This window comes from Siniperca chuatsi, linkage group LG11 (assembly GCF_020085105.1).
Source record: "Siniperca chuatsi isolate FFG_IHB_CAS linkage group LG11, ASM2008510v1, whole genome shotgun sequence".
Lineage (NCBI taxonomy): Eukaryota > Metazoa > Chordata > Actinopteri > Centrarchiformes > Sinipercidae > Siniperca > Siniperca chuatsi.
This window is the reverse complement of record NC_058052.1, coordinates 517,108-543,261: the sequence shown is the minus strand read 5'-3', so window position 1 is coordinate 543,261 and position 26,154 is coordinate 517,108. Positions and strand designations below refer to the sequence as shown.

General features: G+C 43.9%; 2 protein-coding genes across 5 annotated transcripts in view; both read left to right on the top strand.

Annotated features, from left to right (window-relative positions):
- Positions 1 to 9,700, top strand: part of zswim8 (zinc finger, SWIM-type containing 8) — a 47,820-nt gene extending 38,120 nt beyond the window's left edge. For all 4 annotated transcript variants that reach the window (XM_044213033.1, XM_044213034.1, XM_044213036.1 and 1 more), the window contains 6 exons: positions 206 to 703; positions 3,409 to 3,586; positions 3,765 to 3,938; positions 4,043 to 4,162; positions 6,331 to 6,509; positions 6,863 to 9,700. In XM_044213033.1, the coding sequence (XP_044068968.1) occupies positions 206 to 703; positions 3,409 to 3,586; positions 3,765 to 3,938; positions 4,043 to 4,162; positions 6,331 to 6,509; positions 6,863 to 7,066 (1,353 nt within the window). In that variant the 3' untranslated portion in view covers positions 7,067 to 9,700. The remainder of the gene's footprint in view (positions 1 to 205; positions 704 to 3,408; positions 3,587 to 3,764; positions 3,939 to 4,042; positions 4,163 to 6,330; positions 6,510 to 6,862) is intronic.
- A 3,281-nt stretch (positions 9,701 to 12,981) lies between these two features.
- ndst2a (N-deacetylase/N-sulfotransferase (heparan glucosaminyl) 2a) overlaps positions 12,982 to 26,154 on the top strand; it is a 44,028-nt gene continuing 30,855 nt past the window's right edge. Inside the window, exon 1 of the mRNA XM_044213038.1 lies at positions 12,982 to 13,364. The gene's annotated coding sequence lies outside the window, so the exon portion shown is untranslated. The remainder of the gene's footprint in view (positions 13,365 to 26,154) is intronic.

Here is a 26,154-nt window from a genome sequence, read left to right as displayed (position 1 = left end):
GTTTCAAGCAACACATGTGTGGCTGTCCCTGCATGTCCCTGGCAGAGTGTCAGGAAGAAGAACTGAATTTGAAATGTGTTCTGGCACCACAATATAAACTTGAATTCAGTAAACTGAACTTTTTATAATCTCTTCACTCATCATACATTCTCGTCCCCCCAAACCCACTTCCCGTCTGTCCCCGTCTGTCCTTGTCTCCCTCCAGGACAATGTGATGCTGGAGAAGGCCTGCATGGCGGTAGAGGAAGCAGCCAAGGGTGGAGGTGTGTACCCTGAGGTTCTCTTTGAGGTGGCTCACCAGTGGTACTGGCTGTATGAGCAGTCAGTGGGCGGGGGCTCAGGCCCACAGCGGGAGACCTCTGGGCGCTGTGGGGCCAACGGGGGTTCGGGCAGGAGGCTCCCGGAGTCCAGCTGTGGTGTCCTTGACAGCGGAGTCAACATGGAGTCTCCGGGGATGGCGACAGTCACAGCCTCAGTCACTGCAGCAGCCGTCGTACCCGTCATCTCTGTGGGCTCCACCATCTACCAGTCCCATGCTATGCCCGGGCAGGCCATGGCTCACCCCCACAGCCAGGGCCTCCACCCGTACACCACCATCCAGGCCCATCTCCCCACCGTCTGCACCCCCCAGTACCTGGGACACCCTCTGCAGCACGTCCCCCGACCCACCGTCTTCCCTGTGTCTGGGGCTGCGTATCCACAGGTCAGAACTCCTCTTCATACGATCATTGGGCTTTTTATGAAGAAATGGCTAGGGTGTCCACAGCTGGGATTTGAACGTACAGTTTTGATGCTGTCTTCACATCGAGACTCAAAACTACATAAATGGCTGCAGGCAGTCAGTGGACATAACCTGACATGTTTGACCAGTTTTCAAAATGCCAAACTCACTCGTTAAAAGAATAGATTGGCAGTGTGGGGAAAACATGAGGTACATTATGGTCTGCTACTGATGACTGTTTTCATTATCCATTAATCTGCTGATTATTTTCTGGATCAGAATTGATTGCTTGGTTAGTCTAGTCTAATAGCTCATTATAATGCCCACAATAATTTCCTAGAATCCAAGTTGATGTCTTGTTTTGTCCGACCAACAGACCAAAAGATATTCAGTTTACTTTAACAGAAAAGCATCAAATCCTCACACTGTAGAAGCTGTAACCAGGGAATGTTTGACATTGTTGCTTGAAAAATGCCTTAAATGATAAATAGATTTTTTTTAAGTTGGCAATGCATTTTTTTTGTTGATCAACGAATTGTTTAATCAACTACTTGTTTCAGCTCTAGTGCATTTCCATCTTCCTGTTTCTTTGCACACTGATAATTTGTGCATAAGAAAACATGTTTGGAAGCCATAGAAATGTGCAAATATTGCAAAATGTCGTACCCAGAAAAGCAGATGCGATAATGGCTGATGGACCCAGTTTCTTACATGCATTAGATTACAAATGATTAGTCAGTTAATCAATTAGTCAATCAACAGAACATTAACTTGCAATTTTGGTACACAATTCATCATTAAGTCATTTTTTAAGGCCAACTTCTCAATTGTGTATACCTGCTGGTTTTCTTAGACGTGAGAGAGTAAACAGTATCTTTAGGTTTGAGACTGTCGAACAAAACAAGCAATTAAATGTCTGAAATTGTCTACTTGAGCAGGAAAACTGGGATTTAAACTATAGAAGGCAATTTCCGAAGAAATTGCGGTGTGAATGTTGGATGTTGAAAAGCTGACGCTAAACTGCTTTGCTGGCTTTAATTTGTATGAAGAAGCAGCTGAAGGAGTATGAAGAGTTGGAAAACATAGTGTAAGAAATGAAAGCAGCTGAAATAGCAGTTCCAGTTAAAAATGTGTGTAAATAATACCTGTGCTACCCTGAAGTTCCTGTGAGATACTGTATGTAGCAGGAGTTTCACAGAAATGTCAATCAAGTGGTTGGTAAACGCCACAGAGATCAGAGAAGCAGTCTAATTAACAAATCTCAATCAGCTGTGTGTTCCCACCTGCAATTAAAGGTTGCCATGGTGATGACTAATAAAAAGCTCATTTCTAAGACTCCGAGATTGATAAAAAGCTAAATCATCGTCAGACGATAGCCGATGGGTTCCGAGATAGCATTTCGGCCAGTGCGTTCCCGTTTCGGCAGGGTTCCCACTGCTCCTTGAAATCCTTGAACGTTGGTGAATATGAGGGGAAAAATTCAAGGCCTTGAAAGTTTTTGAAAATAGACATAAATAGACATGGGTCATTGAAAGTGCTTGAATTTATATATTTTGTGCAAGAATAGAAATTGAAGTTTTTTACTTAAAGTAACATCACTGTAACACAGCACGACTGAGAAGTGTTCACACATTCAAGCCTCTCTGGTTTTTAATTGAGCTTCTGTAAAGCCTGCTAGTTCTCATTCGAAAACTTCTCAGTGTTGTCACAGTAATTAAGCTTGATCCGTGTCTCAAACTATGCAGTGTTGGGTCCTTGAATTTGAGGGAACTGGGCCTGGAAGGCCTTGAAAAGTCCTTGAATTTGACTTTTTAAGAAGGTGTGGGAACTGTGTGTTTACCTGCATGCAACCAAAGCCCGCTCAAACGTGATTGGTCAATACTACAAACGGACTACAAAAGGAAACCAGAACGCTTCCGATACCAAACAGATGCCTACAGATTTGTGTGCAGATATTTGCAGATTACGGGGATGGTAACTGCTGAGTGACTCAGTTCATTTAATAGAGATTAAATCCCTTTTTCTGCTTCCCCTCTGAACATTCTGGCCTCAGTTAACACTGCAGTCAGTGGGGTAGTGGGATGGTACTCCTGTCTCTTTGAGGCTCAAAGCACCAAATGTGCTTCCATAGTTACATTGTGTGAAAGAGCACAAATGTTTCTACGGTTTGAAGTAAAAATTATGTATGAAGAGTGAAAATTACCAGAGTAAGAGCAAGCTGAAGAGAATTTTAAAGAAGAGTTAAACAGCTTAACTCCCCCACTCTAACTCTGAACACTGCATCCATTCATTTGAATGGAATGTTGTTGCCAGCATTCACACAACTATTTTATAGATCAAAGGATTAATCAATGAATTTAGAAAATAAGTGTCAGATTAATTGATCATGAAAACATTTGAAATTTCAGAAATGTAGTTGAAACTTGCCTTACAATTTCATAACTATAGATGGTGCTTTTATCACTAGTGGAAAAGCCCATAGAGTTACTGGGATCCTATTAGAGGACACACAGATGCATCTTCACATCTGTTGCTGTTGTGAAATAAATATTGTTTGTGCTACACAAATATTCTCACACTTATTGTGTTTTTCAAGAGTGCAGGTCACTCAAGCTAATTGTTTGTGCACATGTATATATGTGTGTGTGTGTGTGTGTGTGTGTGTGTGTGTGTGAATACCTCCTCAGGGAATGCACCCAGCCTTTATCGGTGCCCAGTACCCGTTCTCAGTGGCCACTGGCCCCCAGCCACCTATGGCAGCCACGGCTGTGACGTTCCCTGGTGTCCCTGTACCGTCCATGACTCAGATCGCCGTCCATCCCTACCACACTGAGACCGGCCTGCCCCTCAGCACCACTGTAGCAGGTCAGGACTGGACACTGCGTGTGTGTTTCGTCTGGGTTTAAACCCAGCAATTATCAACGTTCTTCTAAATGTAGTCTACCTTGGATATTGTACGTTGGTAAATGTTATATTAACATGGGATGGGTTAATGTGTGTTGGTCAGTGCTCAACAGTATGATGTGCCTGTCATGTTTTACAGTAGGCAGCGTCCACTCAGGCCCCACCATCCAGGCTATACAGGGAGCATCTCTGCCCTCCCTCTCCTCCCAGCCTGGCTCATTGGTCAGCACTCCTTTCCCAGCAGAGGACGAGCAGCACAGCCAGCCAATCAGCCAACAGGGCCTGCACTACCTGCATTCTGCTTACAGAGTTGGTGAGGAGTTTGAGTCCTATGATTATATTTCACTCTAACCAATGTGCATATAGTACAGTAGATTAACTAAACAAATGTGATCTCTGTTGTTATTTTGTGTGAAGGCATGCTGGCATTGGAGATGCTGGGCAGGAGGGCTCACAATGACCACCCCAACAACTTCTCCAGGAGCCCCCCTTACACTGAGGACGTCAAATGGCTGCTGGGACTGGCTGCAAGACTAGGTGAGCCTGCAGATAAATGAATGGACAATAATGGAGGGATGATTTGAGTGGCTGATGCAGGAATGTATTGGTTAGTTAACTGGTTTATGGATTGTTAAGGCATCCGGTACATACTTGAGTATTGCTGAAAGCACACACCAGCAACACGGCTTGGAAGTCTCTGCCTGCTGTAGCTAGTAGCAGACAAACTACAGTGACAATGAACAAAGGAAGAACTGATGTAACAAAGTAGTCACAACTTACACACCATGAACAATGGGCAGAGGCCCTTCTACTCCACACACTGTGGACTGGACACAGTGCTGTGCTGATAAACACCCATTTGTCATAGCAGAAGGTGGAGAAATTCACATTTTAATGGTGGCGACAAAAAGAGACAGCAGGGTTCCTTGCAGCTATTTATAGCAGAGGCATTCACCTTCATTGAATTAATGGCCACACGGCAAAACTCACATGTAGGGCTGTCACGATCTTAAAATTCTGAGATTAACGACTGAATTGTCTTTTTCTGTTTTATGTCTTTTTCTATTTATGCCACTATTATAGTACAAGCCTAATACCATATATTCTCAAATAAAAGCCGGTAATCAAATAAAAAAACAGGTCTCAAAAAATGGCCAGGGGTCTGGTTGCCACAAACAAATAAAGGTAGGTCCCAAATACATGCGGGGGGGAAAGAACAAAAGTTGATAAACTCCTGGTGCCTGTTATATAATGTGCATGGCAACTAAGCATGACATTTCCATCTCTTCCATTTAAATTTATTAAAGTCAACAACATGGTTACTCATCTAAAGTGTTATTGTCCAATTTCAGTCACCACAGGTGTATGTGTGTCAAACTGTATTTTGTTGTAACGTGCAAGTGTCACAAGGTGGCAATAGCTATATTTGAAGCACCGTATGTGAACCGCGCAGGTCACTGAATTATCAATCTCGGAACCCATCGGCTGTCGTCTGACTGCGATTTAGCCTCTGGGGGCAACGGTCAATGTTTCGGGGCTTCCGGTGTAGCCATCTGATATCCAGATAACGGATATCTAGGCCAAGACTTCCTCTTCTGCGCGCTGGTCATTGTTTACAGTCCGATTATCAATCTCGGAAGCCAGATTGCATTTCGGTCAATGCTGCTCTCCATACGGACTGTTTACCTGCACGCAACCAAAGCCTGCTCAAACGTGATTGGTCAATACTACTTGGACTACAAACGGACTACAAACAGAAACCAGAACGCTAACGATACCAAAATCTTGTCCTGTGCCTACAGATTCCGCATTCAAATGCAGATGCCTGTTCATAGAGATTACTGAATTAATCACAACACAGCCCTACAAATGTTTCACAATAAAAGCCTTGTTAGGAAATGAAGGGATTCTGTCCACAGAAACGCTACAGGGCTTTTAATTTGAAACGGATACAGGAAGTGTGGAACTAACAAAAATTTAACAGGCAAACAGGAAAATTTCAGAAAACAAGGAAGCTTCATACTAAAATATGACCAAATATACTTATTGGTCAGGGGGAATAAGAAATAAAGGCATTTCTCTAATATAAGCCTGCTTCAAATAAACCTCCCCGCTCTGCTGCACATAGATTCATTTTAAATAGCTTGTTCTAAAACTGTTGTGTAGGATTTTTATGTGAATTATCTAATGAGAAAAGCTTGATGAAAATGACAAAATTCGACAAAACAATATCACAATATCACTAAAAAGGTTTTACACTCGCTTTGGGAGTTTTTTGTCCATGAAGAGTTTATGCAACAAATAGGCGATGGAAGCACGTCTGTCAAATAAATTATGTAGCGAATATTACATGACAGATCGTCTGATTGGTCCGATTACTTTGCACAACAACTCTAAACGATCTCCAGCATAGCTATTCCCCAGAGCTGTCAAACGTTCTGCAGCACCCTCTCCGCCATAAATAAAGAGACCCGTTATTGGCACCTCTCTGTCGTCACTCACTCACTGAATGTATGTATGTGAGCTGTCTTTATACTATGACTGTCTCATTTGACACTTTAGAATATTGCTTAAAGTTCAATTAATTCTGAATTGACACACAAAAAATACACTTCTCTCCTCTTCCTCTACCGTCACTTCCTCTTCCATCTACATATCTAATCCGCTTCTTTCTCTTTCTTCTCTCTGCCTGTCTATCCTGTCAGGAGTCAACTATGTGTACCAGTTCTGTGTCGGAGCAGCAAAAGGTGTCCTCAGTCCATTCGTCTTGCAAGAGATCATCATGGAGGCTCTGCAGAGGCTGAACCCTGCCCACATCCACGCCCACCTCCGGACACCTGCTTTCCACCAGCTCGTCCAGCGCTGCCAACAGGCCTACCTGCAGGTATGCCTACATCCACGCTGCAGCCCCAGCTGCATAGTTGTCTGTCGACCCAGCTCGTCAGTGGCGTGTCCATATGGTCACAAACCCTCAGTAACAGTGTGGGATCGATGTGGGCAGCATTTCAGAAGTCTGGAACCAGGCTACCACCTGACCCATTTGTCTATAGTCCACTAAGAATAACATAATAATAGCTCTACAACTAAGAACGCAATTTGTGTCACACACATCCAAAACGTACTTTCATCTTTATTCACTCGTGCAGTGCTGCTCCGTCTCAGTGGTCTTTGGTCTGTGAATTGTCCATGTCCGTCCGGGCTGCCTTTACAATCGCACCTCTCTCTCACTCTCTGCAGTATATCCACCACCGGCTCATCCACCTGACGCCTGCCGACTACGATGACTTTGTCAACATCATCCGCAGCGCTCGAGGTGCTTTCTGCCTGACACCCGTTGGTATGATGCAGTTCAACGACGTGCTGCAGAACCTGAAGAGAGGCAAGCAGACCAAGGAGCTGTGGCAGCGCATCTCCCTGGAGATGGCAACCTTCTCCCCCTGAGCAGCACACTCGGGGTGAGAGTGTGCTAGGCCTGGGCCTGGGCCTGAGCCTGGGCCTGGGCCTGGGCCTGGGCCTGGGCCTGAGGAGTCCCATCCAGCGCCCACTCAGCCTCCAGCATTGCTACTGCCACTGCACTGAGCCGGCCACATTCATGCTGTCTGGTTCTGTCAGGGACCCTGCTCCCTGCAATGTGGACTCAAACACATCACACAGGCAGTACAATCAGCTCCCGTTCCCCAGACCTGCAGAGACTTCCTTTTTTTATGTGTGTTCGTCCACCCAGAGCTCAGAGAAGACGCAGGGTCACCTTCCTGCTCTCCTCTGGTCTTGACTGACTCCTCACTCTCGTTTTATCATGGTTCATGTTTGTGTAACTGTGGAATTAAAGTGTACTCCTTCCTTTCTTCATCTAACTCGTCTCTTCCATTTCCCCAAAACTGAAGACATTGACAGGGATCTCTCACCCTCCATCCTCACTTCATTTCCAGTGTTTTGTAGTTTTGTTTTGTTTTGAATGAAACCACTGAGTGTGGGTCATTTTCATGCTGCAACATTCCTGTCCAGAGTGGTAGGTGCTGTGATGCCTCATTCACCGAAAGCTTGTCACTATGGATGTGGATCTTTGCAGAGTGGGAGAAATGGAAGATTTGCTTGGAAAAAAGGTTTAATATGAGAAATTATATTGTGAGTACAGGTGAGGATTTTTCAGTATTTTGTTTAATCTTTTTTGATACTTTGTATAGAATATGACATGTATGCAGAATGGAATGGGCTGAGAATGAGAGGATGTTAAAGGTGCTGTTGTTGTTGTGTGGGATCCTGCCTGAGGAGTGATATGAACACAGCTCCAGACCAAAACCAGAGGCCACCTAACCACTGCTTGGCCGAGCAATGTCCAACAGCTGGAACATCTGGATCAGTCTTTTGTTATGACTTGTCAGTTGGGCTGGGAATCCTTTTACATTTTTTGATGATATCAGTTTTTTCGGCCCTCCTTAAGGCGACATGACTAATAACGTTTCTTTCTTTTTTCCAAGTAGATTCTGCTGCTCGCCACAATCTATCTGGTGTCTGTGGAAAAAAGATTTCCAGTACCAAACTCAAACTGTTTTTCAGTACTTTTTTGCTAAATATAAATATGGTTTTCTACAAAAGATTTCTTGACATTTAACAAAATAAGCCAAATTTGTCAAATTCAGTCTGTAATGTTGTCTTCACACAACTGTACGAAATCTCAGCTAAAATTAAATACAGTAAAATACAAAATTAGGATTTACATCAAGTGATCAAAGAATGAGTTTACATGACAAGAACCCAGTCATTCGGTAACACCAGTTTTTGATACTCGGTAATGCAAACACAAATCAGTGTGCATTCAAAAAGTATTGAGATTCCATACCCAGCCCTTCGTTTCAGCATCCAAATCACTGACTCGTTCAGATGCATAGACAGTCCTCGACGCTTCCCATTGAAAAGTTTAGGGAAACAGCTGTGCACTGCTCCTTCTCAGACGTGGTAAAGTGAATTTGCCAAACTTGTCAGTCAGTGCTCATCCTTGTCTTTCCAGGTTTTCCTTACACTAACATGCAGTTTGAAACTGAGACTAAACGTGCTGTTAATCTGCTCTTTGTGTAGCTTGTCCGAGTACATTTTAGGTGCAGTATCTTCGCTTCATTCTGGTGCACCCAACGGGAATGAGCTTACTGCCCCGCTACAACTATGATTGGTTGTTTTGTCCCCCATCGGTCACAAGGGGCAGTAAAGAAACCATTTCGGCCGCGCTCATAGCAAACTTGAACAAGCCCCACAGAGCTGAGATTTATGCTTCATCGGAAGTGTTTTTTGTAAATGGTTTGTTTTACAAGAGAAAAGATGGTTGATCCAAGTAGTTGGTTTGGCAAATGTATGCTTTCAATGGGAAGCAATCGGGACTGTCACACAGTGCATAAGAGAGTCCCATATAGGGGTAAGACAGTGGCTGTGTCTCCTTTTTCGGACATCTTCTTCAAAGTTCACACTTCTGCTTGAATTTGGAGGCTCGTTGAGGTCTTTACTGTCCCAACGTTCACTGTATGCCGCTCACTTGTCTCTGAGGCTACAGCTGTGATTTTGTGATGCCACTACAATGACTTTGTAGACTGTCTCACACAGGGACAGTGCAGCTACAGCTCACTAGTCTTAACACCTCCAAAGGCCACACCTTCAGAGTCCATGACTTTGTAACACCGTGGCCCCTGAAATGAGACACAGCCGTGGTTTGGCTCTGGAAAGCCCTGCTTCGCTGAGCTGTGTACTGCACGAGTCCAAACATTGTTTGAGTGGCCCCTCTCTTCAGTGTGGCTAGCTCATAGACCATGGTGCTGTTACTTTAGGACATGTTGACTTTCCATCTCTGTCCAGGCAGCTGCTGTGGTTCTGAACCCACCTCTCTGATTGGCTCTGGACCTCACAGGTGAAGGTGACTTAGTAGAAAATGTGCTGTGATATTTTTGTATTCCTCAAAAAGTGTAGCTTGATTGAAAAGTTCTATATGTGCTGATTGCAAAAGGTTCTAATTTAGAGTGAAAAGAATAAAAAAAAGATAAAAGCAATACTAAAAGTGTAGAGTTTACTTAATAAAGATGATTCAAAACACTAACTTGCTGGAGTGATGTGTGGGGTTCAGTGGGAGTTCTCATTCATGTTTTTCTACAGAGGTCAAGTGGTCCGACCACATTCTGCTCCGGAGGCTGCCTGCACGCTCTGTGGCCACCAGAGGGAGCAGTCGGATCACTTACCGGGGCATTAATCAGTCAGGACCAGAAAAATTCTCATTTTTCCAGCAGTACACACCACATATGTCAGAATTTAGGTTTTCCACATTTCTATTCCAAAGAAGACGTTCTCATTAAAGCAGCAGCCGTTGGGTTGGGTCAGTTTGTACGGCTCATGTTTGTCCTACAGATTACACTTGTTACACTGACTCTTTCATAACTGCTCAAGCAGAACTAAGTAGGTCCACCTTCAGTATTCAGCACATAAATATGTGTGGTTGTTTGTGTTTATCCAAATAATACACATTTTTCAAAGAAATGAAGATGTGTTTTACAAATCAAATAACTGCTTAACAAACGCTCAAAACCTGACGGGTGAAAAAAAGCCACTGAAGAATAACAGGCAGAGCCCTTTGCAGATCCTGTCTCTCAAAGCCTGCTCGTCTTCATCTGACTGGCTTTGTTTCTTTGACTACGGCTCCACGTAAATTTGATCCAGCTGTAGAAATTCAGCATCTAGTGAAATCCTCCCATATCCAGATATGAAGAACACGGTCTGCATGTTCTGCCTGGCTTTTATATCCGGGTTTGCTTAATGTGCACAATAATGCTACTGTACTGCGACGATAATGATTGCATGTTAGTGGCAAAACTAAAAAACTATTTAATAAGTCCCCTGACAAGACAAAGTGTTTAGATTAACCAAAAGAAACTGTGTTTTGGAGTTTTGCTTAAATTAAAAATGTCCCAGTAGCTTTGATGGACCGCACCAGTATTCATGGGGACGGCCGCTATATTCCAAATGATTTAACCGTGGCTGTAAACTGGGAATTTGTCTGTAACCCCTTACAAGTCAGGTGTGTAAAAGTGCCATGAATGAAGAAAACATTAAAAAACATAACTAACTGAATAATACATAAATATATACATGAATAATGTATAACAGATATTTAACCAACTGAAGGGAAAGGATCCCACATTCTACAAGCAGCTGTGGGTAACCCAGTCCCTAAACAGAACCTCCATCTAATATTCTGCAAAACAAACAAATCATGTTCAGCGATGACATTAATGCTAAAAACCATCCATTAATCAAAGACTCAGGTATTTCCGTCTGCTGACGAAGAACGTGAGATATGGTCGACTGCTCCAGAAAAGCTAGTGAGTGGAGCCGATTGGTGGCAAAGCTTGGACATTTGTATTCGGATGGACAATTCAGTCTGTACTAGATGATCAACTGGAAAGTGAAGTGAAAGGTGTTTGTACTTTCAGAAAAAAAACAAAAGGTGCACACAGTTCAGATTTACATAACAGCATAAGTAAGAAGAGCGAAATGAATATGGCCCAATTAATATTCACACATAACATCTACACTTACATAGCCTTCTGACAGTGTAATGAAACCACTGAGTGTGGGTCACTGTCTCACACCTGTCTACTGGCAGGTGTGAGACAGGTGTGAGACAGGTGTGAGACACGAGAGCCTAGTTACTGTCGTCGTTCAGGAAAACACGATACTCTCCAGTGCAGGGGGAAAAAGCTCACATTCAGATTAACAAGAGCATCGTGTCATGTGTCAGGTACACCCCCCCTCCCCCCAACTGTTTACACACCGCACTGACAGGCGACCTTACACTTCAGTGTTTCCTCCTCGGGATCAACACACACTCGTCCCTCCTCGCAGTCTCGTCAGATTGTGATTCAGTGGAATTAACTGGAATTTAGATCACAAAATAAGTGGGATCTTGTAATCACAAAACAATTACTTTGACATCTCAATAAAACAATTATTTTATGTTTGGATTACACTTTTTCCTGTCATCACAAGAAAACAATATTTGAGGACACATCTTCAGCCACGTCCAGGCTCGTATAAGACATTTCCTCGAAGCAGGCCATGACAGCTGGGAGAGCAGTCAGAGAACAGCCGTCGAGCTGAACACGGCGAGCTGGACCTTTTCCGTTTGCTGTTGTGCATTCCAACCCACATCCTCACCGGGTCCACAGCCACATCCAGCAGATATCATGTTCACATTCTTCGTTGCTGATGAAGTGGATGCAACTGAAAGTCCTTTGATTTTATACAAAGAAGTGAGAGAAAGTGGAAATGGTTAATGCAACATGAGCATGAGCAGCGTGCTGTGCATTGGTGATTGGTGTAGTGAGTAGGCCTCTGTCCTCCCTCTGCCTTGCTCTTCTGTCTCAACAAACGACACACCACGCTGTCAAACAGGAAGCTGGCAGACACATTTAACGTCACCGTCACGCCTGCCTGTCCTTCTGTAGTCCGCAGGTCTCACAGCAGGGTTTCTCTCTGTATCTGTAGCAGCATTCCGTCTTTAACCCACACTGGGAGGACCTGGGTGCCGGCTTGTTTCGAGCAGGAGGCCGTTTGATTCTGTTGCACTTGCCGGGGCCTGTGATAATGAGCGGCAGTGGAGTCACATCAGTGGCCCCCTGGAAGCCAGCGTGATTCAAGAGCCGGTCACCTCGCGTACAGCTGCTACAGGGAGATCCAGGACTTCACTGGGGCCTCAGCATACTGGGCTCTACAGAAACAGTTCACTAGTTGACATAAAAAGTGGAGAACCTCAGCAGAATTCAAAATCTCCATTTAGAATCAGCTGAGCTGGGTAACATGACCTGGACTGAAGAAGCAGAATCTGATCATGAAGGGGCACTCCAGTAATTTGTTCCTGCAGTGTCGTAAAATCGTGAAATATCCGGACGTTTAGTCCCTAGTATGGGTCAAGATCCAAAGAAAACGGATCCTACATCTCCCATAATGCAACTCAGCCTCAGCCAGTCTTTCAGACTCCACTCACCTACTGCACAGACTGATATCTTCATTTGAACCCTAAGGATCCGCAAAGACCACCATCCGTCAGTGAGGAGAAGGATAGTGGGGGGGCAGCATGGCCATGGGACGATGAACCAGGACGAACACCAGTAACAGGGACCAGTGGACTGTCGGAACGTCTGTCCAGAGTCTTCAAGTCACAGTCACTTAGCTCAAACCCTGCAACATTAAGGTCTCTGCAGGTCTCTACACCCCCCCCTCCCGCCCCCCCACAGGCAGCCCTGCAGTCCTTCTGCTATTTTCACTTTGAAAATATGAATTGGAAATGAACTTGGTCTTATAATAAATATTCATGTAAGGATAAATAATCTGCGACTGTACTTGTGCATTTCATTCAAAGGTGTATGAAGTGAAGATGTGTCACTGCACATCTGTAAAACATCTGGAGGAACGTCACTGGGGCTTCCGGTCCGAGGCTGTGCGTCAGCACTTTGAGGCAGCAGAAGACGTGTGTCAGCATCACTCTGGACTCTGGTCTGTGAAAACACACCTGACATGTATAATTTTGGGGGTTAAATTGGAAACCCTCCCCCAATATGCCCGACTTGGTTGAGTCCAGGGTTCCAGCAGAGCCAAGATGGCGGACTGAGTAGCGACGTGCTGAAGTTCACTTTTAACAGCAGCCCTGAAGCTTGTTATGCTCTCTTTCTCTTGTCGGATTTCTGTCTGTTGAGGACGAATTCTGGTAAGTCCGAAATCACACACAGGTTTCAGATTTTGTGACACTGACTCGGAGTTGAAGCCCGTTTTCTGTGCGGAGTCCTGTGAGTAACGTTAGCTGTCGTAGCCTCAGCAGCTAACGTTAGCTGTTAACGTTGTCCCAGTTGTCCCAGTGGTTACGGGACTGGGGTTTATACTGGGGTCTGTCTCGCCGGCTGGAACACACGTGGATATGCCAGCGCCAGAGTTCACAGGTTCCTTCATAGGTGCGGGTTCGAGTGTCACCCCGAGCCGCTGAACGCTGGCGTCGGCTATGCTAACGTTACTGTTGCTTTACAGAGCTAGCTGTTAGCATGCTAGCTGCGGTCCACGACGAGCTGCTGGCTGCAGAAATAAAGTTTTTCTCTGCCCTTCTTCAGGTATTCTTCCTCCTCTTCTTCCTCGTGTACGGTGCCACCCGGACGTGTGTGCTCCGCTCATGCATAACCGTGTTTCATCTGTTGTGGACCAGCGCATTTCCGTCAGTGTGAAGGTACCGTTACCGGAGCTAGTGTTTTGGTGTCTGACGGTGCTCGGACTGGGAGCTGGGTCCCTGAGCTGCCGGGCTCCGGGGTGCATGTGTTGGCCGCTACAGTCCGAGCTGCACGCAGGAGCGGAGCTGGTCCTCGTCGCCGGCTTGGAGCCTTGTGGCTCTGATGTCCGGCTCCGGTGCGCGGGTTCTAGCGAGCCACTGTGAAAGAACCGAGAAGTGACTTGTTGAAGGAGGCCTGGAGAACAGCCGAGTTAAGTTGCAGTTGTAGTCAATATCATCATAATTAATTAATTAATTAACAGCAATTAATGACGCCATAGGCGCGCGCGTGGAGCCTCGGCACTCCGAGTGCTGTCTCCTGCGGGTGTTGAAAATGCCCCATTTGTTGCCATGTGAGCTTGGCCAGGTTCCGTGTTCTAACCTGTGACCAGGTGGTCCCTGGTAATGTTGTTCACGTTGCCCTGTGTGCTAGGAGACCTGGCCTGATAACATGAAACGCTCTGTATTATTGCGGTTTCTTCTCCGTGCCAAACAACGGGTGCGTGCTGTCCTGCTGCAGTCCAGACCGAGCCGGATGCTCCTCAGCACGGCTGGTCTTCAGCCTTCCACCGGGATTCACCCGGGCCAGACCTGCCCGCCCAGCTTTGGCGAACCGGCGTCTCCGTTAGGGATGGAAACTTAATTTGGTGATATTGAGGCTTGGAGGTCTGACCAGAGAGAGAATACACAATCACTCCACACAGAGCGAGTCATAGACACATAAGACACATCTGGCAGATAGAAAGAATGACAGGGCAGGGGGAGTTATTAGATTATTAGAATAAGTTCTCCTTTAAATCAAACATCTCTTTCCACATGAGTGGAAGGTTTTGTTCTTGCAACTGCATTTGTAACATTTTTTGGCTCAAACGTTGCCTAACCATGTCATGTGATATGCTACTGTGGCGACTGTGGCTTAGTGGTAGAGCGGGTCAGAAGGTCTGCGGTTCGATCCCGGCTTCCCCCGGCCCACATGTCGAAGTGCCCTCGGGCAAGACGCTGAGCCCCAAACTGCTCCCGAGGCTGTGCCTTCGGTGTGAGACTGAGTGAGTTAGTTTGCTCTGACGAGCAGTTCTGCCATCGGTGTGTGAATGTGAAGCTTTGAGTGGTCGGAAGACTGGAAAGGCGCTATACCAGTACAGTCCACCATTTACAGTTTACCGTTTACTTCAGTATGCCTACGCCTCAAGAATAAATATTACAGGGACCACTACAGAAAATCGCAGATGAATATTTAACACACGCAAAACAATGGCAAACTTTCTGGGCGTGTTTGCGCTGTAATTTCATTAGCGCAGTATCGTTTGTGAATGGCCCTCGAGACGGCGCAGAGAGCGGTGCCAAATGATGCGCAGTTGCCGGAGCCCTCGGCGGCCACAGTTGATCCTTTGTGTCGCCGCTCTCCCTCCGTGTTCATTGCCCTCCGCTGTTTTCCTCTGTGGAACCTGAATGTGCTCAGTGAATTCAATGCCACTGTGCCCAGTACATTTTCCTTGTCGTGGTCCAGTGTGTTGGTCGTGGGGGAAATTTAACCAAAGGTCACCAGCTTCGCCGAAATCCTTGGGAATCGCCCAGTTTTATGACAGGCTGGCCAATGGTTGCTGAGATATCTTGCTCTTCACCAAAGTCTGTGTGCTCTGGACAGACAGACTGACAACACTGCCACCCATAGAGCCCCGACCAGAGCAGGGAAAACCCAACAGAGAGGGGACACCTGTGATCCCATGTTTAGGAAACAGTATCCTGGATCATTAGGCCTGACTAACGTAACAGCCATCATCACCAGTCATTCTGTTTAATGTGAAAGCGGTCAAACTGTTTGACTGTGTGCATGTCTTGAGGAATGTATTATGAATCACCCTTTGTCGTCCTAATAATTGGTTCTCTGGTAGAATTAAGTGATGAGTGAGGCTCTAAAGTGGCACGTTGAGAATGAGGTGGCTATAAAAAGCTGATTTCCCTTTGTGACGACTTCACGACTTGTTCTTTTCTGTTCCTGAGTGCACACCCAATTAGTGCTGCGCTGTGGGCCCAGGTCCACTTCTGTCCTAGGAGTTAACGCTTGATAATGAAGCGGGAGGCCCGTGGCTGGTTTTCACAGGGAGGCGGTGTTTGCGTATGAAGGTGAGGTTATTAAAACCCTGCCTGTGGTAAGTGGAGCTATTTGATTTCTCTGCTAACATTATTAAGTTTTCTCGATTTTTAAACGGCCTTGTACACGTGGACTGACACCTGCCGGCTACACAAACGTGGACAGAGCTTGACTACGAAGAGAGACAACAATGAAAGTAAAAGGCAGAAGTGAATGTAGTCTAAGCCATCCATTGATTGATTTTTTTTTTTTTTTTTTCAAACATTTTTTAAAAATAAATCTTGTCTTGCATATTGTGAAAAACAGAGAGTGGGTGTGTAAAAAGTCATGGACACGGCACACTTTTTGAAAGCAGAGTTAATTTACTCGTGAAATTCATAACTGGGGCATTCCGTCAGAAGTCACTTTCTGCCCTCAGCCCTTTCGATCTGAACACATTTTTTCCTACATGTGAACCTATATGATAGTGTTAGAACGTGGTTTGTTTAACCAGAATGACCAACCACTCGGGAGACAGGGGCCGTCAGAGTTGACCCATATTGAACCCCCATTCCACCTAAAGACACAGATATCGTATAAAATAAACAGAACAGTATGGTTGTCTGATTATTGGAAAACATGCAAGACACCACCATACCCAGCCAAAGGTCAGGACATTGTTTTCAGCCGTGACTGGCTGGCTCTGCTGTTTGAGTTGTTGCATAGAAGAACTGCCGTGCCACGACCTTTGGCCTGGAAATGGGTTAAAAGTAATGAAGATTGCTAGTGCCTGCTAAAGTTCTTGCCTGACTGAAAGGCAGCTTCAGAACCAAATACAAACTCCACATCAACTGTACCTTTTTGCTGAGGACAGTATCGCCGCTGTGGAATACTTCATATCCCAATGGCTTGCTGAGAACGAATGGCAGTGGCTTCAAAATAAAAAGTAAAGCTCTTCAGACATCTAAGAAATGACAAGTTTAGAGAAGGTTGAGATGACATACGACAGTGTATGAATGTGTTCAGAGACTGCTGATGCAGTTTTTCATTTTATGCAAAGATTTTTAAAATGTAATTAACTGCATTTAATTAAAATGTGATTAAATGTAATCGTTTTGATTGACAGCCCTGCCATTAAGATATTCTTCCCACTGTGAACTATCATTAGGCTTTTAATCAGCTCCTCTTCCCACACCCTTGTTGCTGTAGTGTCAATGCCCCTCAAGTGAAATCTGACTGAGGAAAACAGCAGCATGCTGTACCTGCTGGCACTAGTCTTTGTACTGCAATAAAAATAAAGCCCTTTGTGTCTTAGCTCGCTATCTGCTGTCTATTCGCTCTCGGGTTGGAAACAAAGTGTGACAGGGCACACATGAGCATGAGCAAACATGAGCACCTGGACAATATCATGTCACCAAATACAATAGGCCTGCAGTAAATCTACCTTTTGTAAAGCTCATGATGTTCAGTTTTTGGTGAGACCAGGTGTTGAACCTGTTCTAATTTGTTGTTAGATGGTAATCTAGATGGGTAGCATTTAATTCTTTGTGTTCCCTGTTGATTGTCCCTCCCTCGCCTATCTAGTTTGGCAGTAGTAACTCGCAGTATGTTACAGTCGCCTGACAACAGAAACGGAAAGCTCTGCCAATGGTCACGCCTGTCTCGTGAGAGTGATAACAGGAAGTAACTAGGATACACCTGACCATGGCTGCGTTCGGAATCGCATACTAACGTACTATTCATAATAAGTATGACGTCAAATTGAGTATGCAGTGCGTTCCAGCTGCACAGTATGTGGATTTTGTGTACGCGAGAAATGCCCGGATGTAAACTAGATTAGCAAGAATTTCTGAGTCTGCGCTGCTCCAAAATGCATTGCATCTCTTCAGACTGCACAATGGCGATCATGTGATGCAGTCACATGACTGTCTTGCTTTGAGTATACTTCAATGTCAACAGTCTGCTGGTAAAGGCATACTAAATCGTTCATTTACTAGGCAGTATGCAGTGCATACTGATTGAGTATGTAGTAGGCAGGACGTTAGTGTGCAAGTTCGAACATAACCCGTCTGTGAAATGCTGATAATCATTAGGCAGCACTTTTGAAAGGCACCATCTTCCCTGGCTACACTACGACGAGAAACTGGATAACTGTTTCCAGGGGTGTCAGATATAGAGTGTGAATCTTCACTGGCCTCATGATTCGAATACGATTCACTGGTCAACGATTCTCGACGCATCTCGATGTACAGCATCCTCACTTATCCATAGAACTGCACATGGCTACTTCTTCATAAATGAATACAAGCACTCGGATACATCTGAACTCTTTTTATTTAGAAAGTGCTTTCAACAGTCTATAATATAAGAAGCTGCATCTTTTCAATACCAGTATCTGTGTGACCCACATCAGCACGTAAAGCTCTCTCGGAGTTGGGCGGCAAAGTCGACAGCACCTCCTCAATTCTTAGCTAATTAGCTGGGCTCGCTGCATTCTTTATGGTTGCAGACGTTAGCTCAGGGTGAAAACGGCTAACGTGGTTCCTCAGATTTGTAATTACCAAAGTATTAAATTTTTGTGAGGCAGATTTTACACTCAGCGTGCATCTTGTCCAGTTCGTGCTTCCCAGTAAGCTCATAAAATACTGTTACAACGCAACGTAACAATTTTATTGCCCAGCCGAGGCCGGAAAATCAACAATCAACGTTAGTAGGCTGTAATTCTGTGGAGGCTGCAAACTCCCAATTGTGTTGTCACTGCATCAGAAGAACAGCGGTCCTCCCCGGTGTGGTGTGTTGGTGTGTATTGTCTGAGAGCGAGAGAATATCCCAGGTTCGGCCCTGTCAGTGGATCAGTGGATCAGTTCATCATAACAGATGCACTTTTTGACATTACCTTTGAATATTGTTGAATTATTTTTAGACATTTTCCTGTTTTGTTTTTTAAATTAAAATCAGACTGTTCTACATTCCCCAATACATTACTGAGGCACTATGTGCAGACTTGTGACCTACAGATTCACATGGACAGAAATGATGGAGAATGTTCCTTTGAGTTCATGGACTAAATTCTAAAACCACATCAGAAATATCATGATGGGACAGTCCAATCAGTATGTGATAACATCATTTTTTAGGCGTAGCTGTGGTAGGACCTCAACCTAATGGTAGCTGAATATAACTGTTACTGTACAATGGTGGTACATCAAAGGAAGCTGAGTGACTCTGAACTCTGTAGTTTGTCAGCAGTAACATGTAGGCTGTTTCTGCAGAAACAGTGGTTTCAGGGCATTATCTGGGCTTTCTGTGGAAAGTGTGTACCTAAAGGGTGAAGTGGGAAGTTGTTAGAACATGTTAAGACACGACGGGTAGGCTGTGATGAATAGTTTGTGCAGGAAGCTTTGCTCAGCCCTGCTCCCCCACCCTCTGCTCCCTTAGGATGACTGTCCTGGGTGTTGCTCACAGGGACTTGCTTCGGGAAGGTGTTGCACTATAATACCTCATTTTAGAGGAATTCTCTCAACATCATGTTTTCTTTAGTTCCATGAAACTGCTGCTGCGGGTTGTGAGGTAGCTTTTTAAAGTCTAGGTTATGTTTGCAGCTAAAACTGTGTTTTTAACTTGAAAGTGATGAAACATTTGGCTACAGTTATTTTAGATTGATAGATATTGTTATAGGAAGTTTTTTTTAGTTTCTCAAGTAGCAGTGTGGAGTAGCAATTCCTTTCTGTTTTAGTATACTTTTCATATTCAGTGATGACTGCAATCTTTGTTTCAATTTACAGAGGATATAAGAATAAATGTGCTCAGTTATCCAGTGATTCACCATTTCAGCTGCTCAAGCAGAAGGATACACATAGATATGCAATTCTGCATTCATTATGTGGTTGTAGTTTTATTTTTTGATGTGGCGCAGGGTTCCAACTAATGATTATTTTAATTATTGATTAATCTATTAAATAGCTTTCTTAAAAAATATTTTCTAAAATGTTATTCTGATTAGACAGATCCTTTTTGTCAAAAACAAACAAAAAAAACATTTAATCAAGGCTTTTAAATATTATATTTTCAGGTGTGTGCCATATTATTTAAAGGCCATATCGCCCACCCCTATTTTCCAGCTCCACCATTTAGCTATAGTAAGCTGCAATTGAGCTGAAGTCTTGTATCTATCAGAGTAAGGGTTGGACCGATGGCCGATCCCAGCCCTCTACCATCAGAATCAGAAATACTTTATTGATTCCTGAGGGGAAACTCTTTGTTACAGCAGCTCACTGTCAGTCAGTGCACACAGGAATAGAATTACTAATAGAATAGAAATAATAAAATAAGTCTGCAGCAAGAAAAGCCAATAATAGTGGTTTATCACTATGACTAGTATTTAAAATATTTTTAAAATCATATCTGATTGGCAACACCTGTCTGCTCTGAGTGCAGTCTCTCTCTCTCTCTCTCTCGCCCACACACTCCCTGCTCCTTAAAGGAGCCACGCTGCTCTTATAACACACAGGGAGGAAAAGGTAGGAAAGACTGGGAGAGGATGGTCTGTGAATGGGCTCAAATGTGTAAGAAATAGTAATTAATTAATTACATACAAAAATTAAGTAAATATAGGAAAGTATATTAAAATTATAGTACCTTTTTATAGGAGTAGCCCATAAGACAAGCCCCCCACCCCCAACAACCATTTATCCTAGTCTCTGATGTGAAACCCTGTATCGGCCCTCTGGCCACCAATGTTAAACCCTCCTCAAGAAACCTGGGTGTAATCTTTGACCAAAACCTAAACTTTGACCCTCACATAAACAAGCTTGTGCAAACCTGCTTCTTCCAACTCCGGAACGTTGCAAAAATCAAAACAGTGCTATCAGCCAGTTTAGAAATCTAAAATCACTAAGCCCTGTCCCGTCTGCAACTCGTGCAAAACGTTGAAGCCAGGCTGCTTACCAAAACCAAGCGCAGATCCCAGATTACACCAATCCTTCCTTCAGTGGCTCCCGTTAGGTATAGAATAGATTTTAAGATACTGCTTATTACACGCAAGTCCCTAGATGATATAAACAAAATTTATCTTACTTACATACAGACATTAAGGTATGCCTGCCTCGGCCCTGATAGTGACCCTTAGGATCGGTTTGGGACATCTCTAGAAACAAAAGCATGATGGCTGTTATGTGACAGACTGGTGTGCATATTTGGCAGTATACAGACAACATGTCCTCTCATTGGCCCATCTGTAACTGACTGATAAAGTTATTTAGAAGAATAGTTGGTTTGTGCATGTGGTTGTGTGTGTGTGTGTGTAGCCAAATAGTTGGGTAGTGCTGGATGGATGACCTTTCCCACAAATAAGGGATTTGCCAGGGCCAAGCTGTTCCTCTATGCTCCCTTTGCCAGCAGAAGTAGAGAGCATCAGTCAAGACTGGCTGAGTCCTACTCTGTTGTCTGGGATTATGCAACAGTGTTCCCTTTCCTCCACCGGCACTACACGCAGCACTGGTACAGAATCCCTCAACTACAAAGTAGGACTGAGGAGCAAATAGTTATTATAAGCACCATGTGCCTGTCACTGTCACACAGGCTGAAGTGAAGTGGTTTGCTTATGAACAGCATGCAGTGTATAGATGAGTGTTAGCAGCTGGGTGGAAATGTTGCCATGCAGGCTGATGAACTGCAGAATTGATTCTCTTTGCTCAAACTGAAACAACAGGAGAAAACAGGGGACAAAAAAACAATATAGGGTATGCATTGACATTTTGTTTTCACACAATACCACATCCCTTGCCACCAGAGTGGCCAAACTCAGACGTGACTGCTATGAATTGGCATCTCGCCGGAACATGGCCAAAAATTAGCGCTTCCACCTGGGAGTCATGTTTCCATCACTGCCGATCGGAGATGGAGCTGATAAATACCCGTATTACTGCAGTCATTTGACTCGGGAATGAATGCCGATTGTACCCTTTCCCACTGAAGAGAAAAGCCAGATGCTAGTGGGTTTTGTCATTTTAACCGGCGAATGTGACAGGACATCCCTATGTTACAACTAACTGATGAAAAGACTTTTATGTGTTGTCTGACACCATCTAAAGGCAAATGTCTTTAAATCCCACCTACTTTCACACCTCCACACACCTGGCCAATCACTGTGTAACGTGATTGGCGAGTGTTTCGGAAAGTTACAAAATTTTGGAAAGGGGGTTTCTGACACCGTTACGCTGAGTTCAGACAGGAAGAGGAAGCGCAGTAAAGTGCTGTCTGCTTCTTTTTGGCACCCATGTTAACCAGTTGGGCTGTTTAGACGGGACACGCCACGCGATAGTTTCTGTGTTTGGTCTATTTTGTCCATGCGCCGCAAGCGAATCTGACAAGAAAACACACTGATAATCTATTATAAATGATATATGTGATATAAATGATAAAATATGCATCCCATGCTTGCCAACCCTTTTGATATTTCTGCCCCTCTCCTCACTGTTCTCCTGGAGATTAAATTCCTCAGATTTTTTCCCACACATGATGAAATTTCAAAATCTGCCCATCCACTATACTTATTAGAAATAGTATCACTGCTGTTTGTGATTGTTTTGTTTTTTTGTTGTTGTTTTTTTTAATAAACTTTATTTAGATTTTTTTCGATAAACTTTATTTAGAGAAAAAGAAAACAGGGCACCGGGTTAGTCTACTTTTGCAGGTGGAGGCTTAATTCAAGCAAAAGATAGAGTTTCTAAGTATCTTATAAAAGAGACCAAGTTGTATGAAAATGTTTCTGAGACCCATGCACTGAGTACCTGACCTTTTCTAACTTAAAGGCTCAGTAAATGAGATTCTGAACATTAATATAGCAGCAAACAACTATTTGCTATATAAAGACATAGCGGAGTCATCCTGTGTGTGTGTGTGATGTCATCCTGAGCAGAGGATGACATCACACTCTGCCTGTGTTGTTATGGCAGCCTCTGTGTGCTCATACAGCCGGTCCGGCCAAATGTTAGTGCATGTGAGTCCCTCGTGTGAAACTGTTTGTCTGTGAGGAGAGCAGTTGTTTTTTTTTCCTCATCTAACGCAGTGAATTAAGGGTTTATTTCAACCAAACCAGAGGTGGTGTTTGTTGGAACAGTGGAAAGACTAACAAAGACGGTTTTGGTGAGTTTTATTTTGTTTCTGTCCAGTTTGAATGAAGTGTGTTTTACGATGATCTGCAAGGTAAAATTACCGTTTTTCTCAATAGAGTCTGGTGTGCCGTAGCACCCATTTGTTTTGGTCTGAGATGCTGGTGTTCTAGTTTGACATTTAGTGGCAGTGGATGTCACATACAGCTCTTTTTTTAGAGAAGTCATCATCTCTCTGACCCATTGTATAAAAGGCCTTGTTGATTTCCAGTTGAGAAGAATGAGATGTCCAGCCAAGAGAGAGACCCACATTTCCCGGGGAGCAAATAAGTTCTCCTCATACTTTGCCACACCAAAAATGGCAGTTGGGGCCAAGCGTTTTACCACACACACGTGAGAAGGATTCAAAGATGGGGTTCCAGAAATTATTCAATGCCTGACAAGCCCAAAACATGTGGCCCAAAGTGGCAGGGATTTGGTGGGATCTGGGACATTTGTGATTTACCTAAGGCTATATTTTAGCTAATCTAGAATTTGAGAAATGCAGTCGTAAAGGACTTTGAACTGTAGTCCATGTCTTATACCAAGGGATGAGGTCTTCTGATATTTATTCCAGTAGTTCTTCCCCAGTGTCCTTTTCCCAAGCTGCTTTGTTGTCAGCCCACGTAAGGGGTTTAATGTGCGGTATATACCCTGGAGATTAGGCCCTACTCATACGGGTTGAGGTCTAAGATGTAATGGGCCGAATCAACTGGGAGAATACGAGGGAAGGCTGGAAAATGCTTTTCTGCAAAACTCCGGACCTGCAGGTATATAAAAAAGTGTGACCTGGGAATATTGTTGACATTGCATATGTGGTCAAATGTAATTTTTATCAATAAACAAATCACAGAAAAATACAAGATCATTCCTTTGTGATAACTTAAACGATGCGTCTATAAAGGTGATTAAGTGTTATCGGGGAAAAGGTTCTTGCTTGCTGATTGATTGAAGTCTTGTGAATTGGTTCCAATGTGATGGTTTACAGGCAGGTATAGGCAGATAGACCGGTAGGCAGACAGGTAACCAACAGGTAATAGGAAAATGGGTTACCGGCAGGCAGTGGTGAAAACAGTGAAGTGAGTCCAATGTGGCTAAACAGTCCAATAGGGAGCAGGCAAGGTACAAAATCCAAAATCTAGCCAAGGTCCAAGGGAGACAAAGAATCCAAAACAGAACAACCAAAAGCGCACCAAACGGTGACACACACTAGACAGGAACAACGCCAGACAGGAATCACACCATGCAGTAACAACAATGATTCAACACTGAACAAAGACAGAGACCCGGACTTCAAGGGCCAAGTGGTAGACTTTGGGCGGGCAGCCCGGGGGCTGGACAGGTGCGGAGCTGGGGACCTCGGGCGGACGAGATCAGTATGCTATGGTATTGGCTACTAGGGCTGTCACTTTTTATTCGAAATTCATTCAAATGTGGGGAAAAAAAGTTATAGTTTTAGTTAAATTATTTTTAAGTCACTCCTCCCCAACTCCTGCTCCGACACTGGCAACCTGTGTTTCTTATGTTCTCAATACTAAATCTGCTGACAGTTTCCATAAAGCCTTTACCACTACATCTATACATAGCAATAAAGAAAACCCTAATATTTCTACAGAAGAATTACTAAACAACTCCAACGCCACTTGTAAAGCTGTACTTGACTCCATTGCACCTCTAAAAATCCGCAAAGTCAAAACAACTCACAACACAGCGGATTCAGCTTCAGCAGGCCCCTTGCCAGAAGCTCGTAAAAATGCCATCACCGATAAGATAGCAAGATATGTGACCCACTTGTATTGTACCTCTTATTACTATGTTGTGTGTTCTATGTTAATATTATAGCACTTTGAGTAATTTCAAATTTGATCAAACGTGATTTTTGGAAAAAGTGACAGCCCTATTGGCTACTGGATACATACCTTGAATAGGAATGGTGCACCCGGAGAGATGGAGTATTGTTTGGCAGTGGTGTTGTTTCTCCTCCGGGGGTTAGATAGGTTGTAGGATTGTGAAAAGGAGTTGATTAAAGACTAGACCTTTCAAGCCGCAGGTGCAGGACACAGTTAAAGTCTCCCCCACAGTATTAACTGGTTAGTGTTTGGGTAAGGAAGAATTGCAATAAGGTTAGAAAAACTGTGGATCGTCACAGTTAGGGCTATAAACATTAGCTAGCACCACCATTGTGCTATATACTGTTCCCACAACAATAATATAGCAACCATTTACATCAGGGTTTGTTTTTTTTTTTTGTCAAATGGAATGCCCTCTTTTATAAGGATTGCTGCCCCTCTTGCCTTGCAGTTAAACTTAGAATGAAAATATTGTCTAACCCATTTGTACTTTAGTTTTGAGTGTGGTCTGGTTTTAGGTGGGTTTCCTATAGAAACACATCAGGATTAAATGATTTCAGATGGACAAATACTCTGTAAGTTTAATTGGATTATTAATTCCTTTTGCATTCCAGCTGGCCTAGCCATTAACATATATTCTTACTGCTGAAGATTGGGATAGATTGTCATATGAGAAACCTGAAAGAAAATAGAAAAAAAAGATTGCACACCCATAGAACATTGATATAACCTTGGACCCCAATGCCGCCCTCCCTCCAAATGAGAGGCTGCATCATTCCTCCTAAAACTCAAGCTTCGTACAAACATGCTAAACTGGGCTCAGTAGCAACTCTTACTAGAGCCTCTCCCAGGCGACCAAAATTCAAACTTTTACTCCCCACTGTTGAGGGGTTATAACAAACAATAGGACTGGCAGTAATCCTTATATTATGAAGTATCGGAAAGGGAGAGAGAAAGAAGAAAAGAAAAACGTGTAAACGTAAGTTCTCATTGCACTTTTCCTATAGAGCAGGTCTAGACCGTACTCTTTATAATATTATTTACAGAGATCCAACAAATCCCACCATGAGCAAGCATTTGGCGACAGTGGCAAGGAAGAACTTCCTTTTAAGAGGCAGAAACCTCGGACAGAACCAGACTCAATGGTGGGCGGCCATCCGCTGCTGCAATGC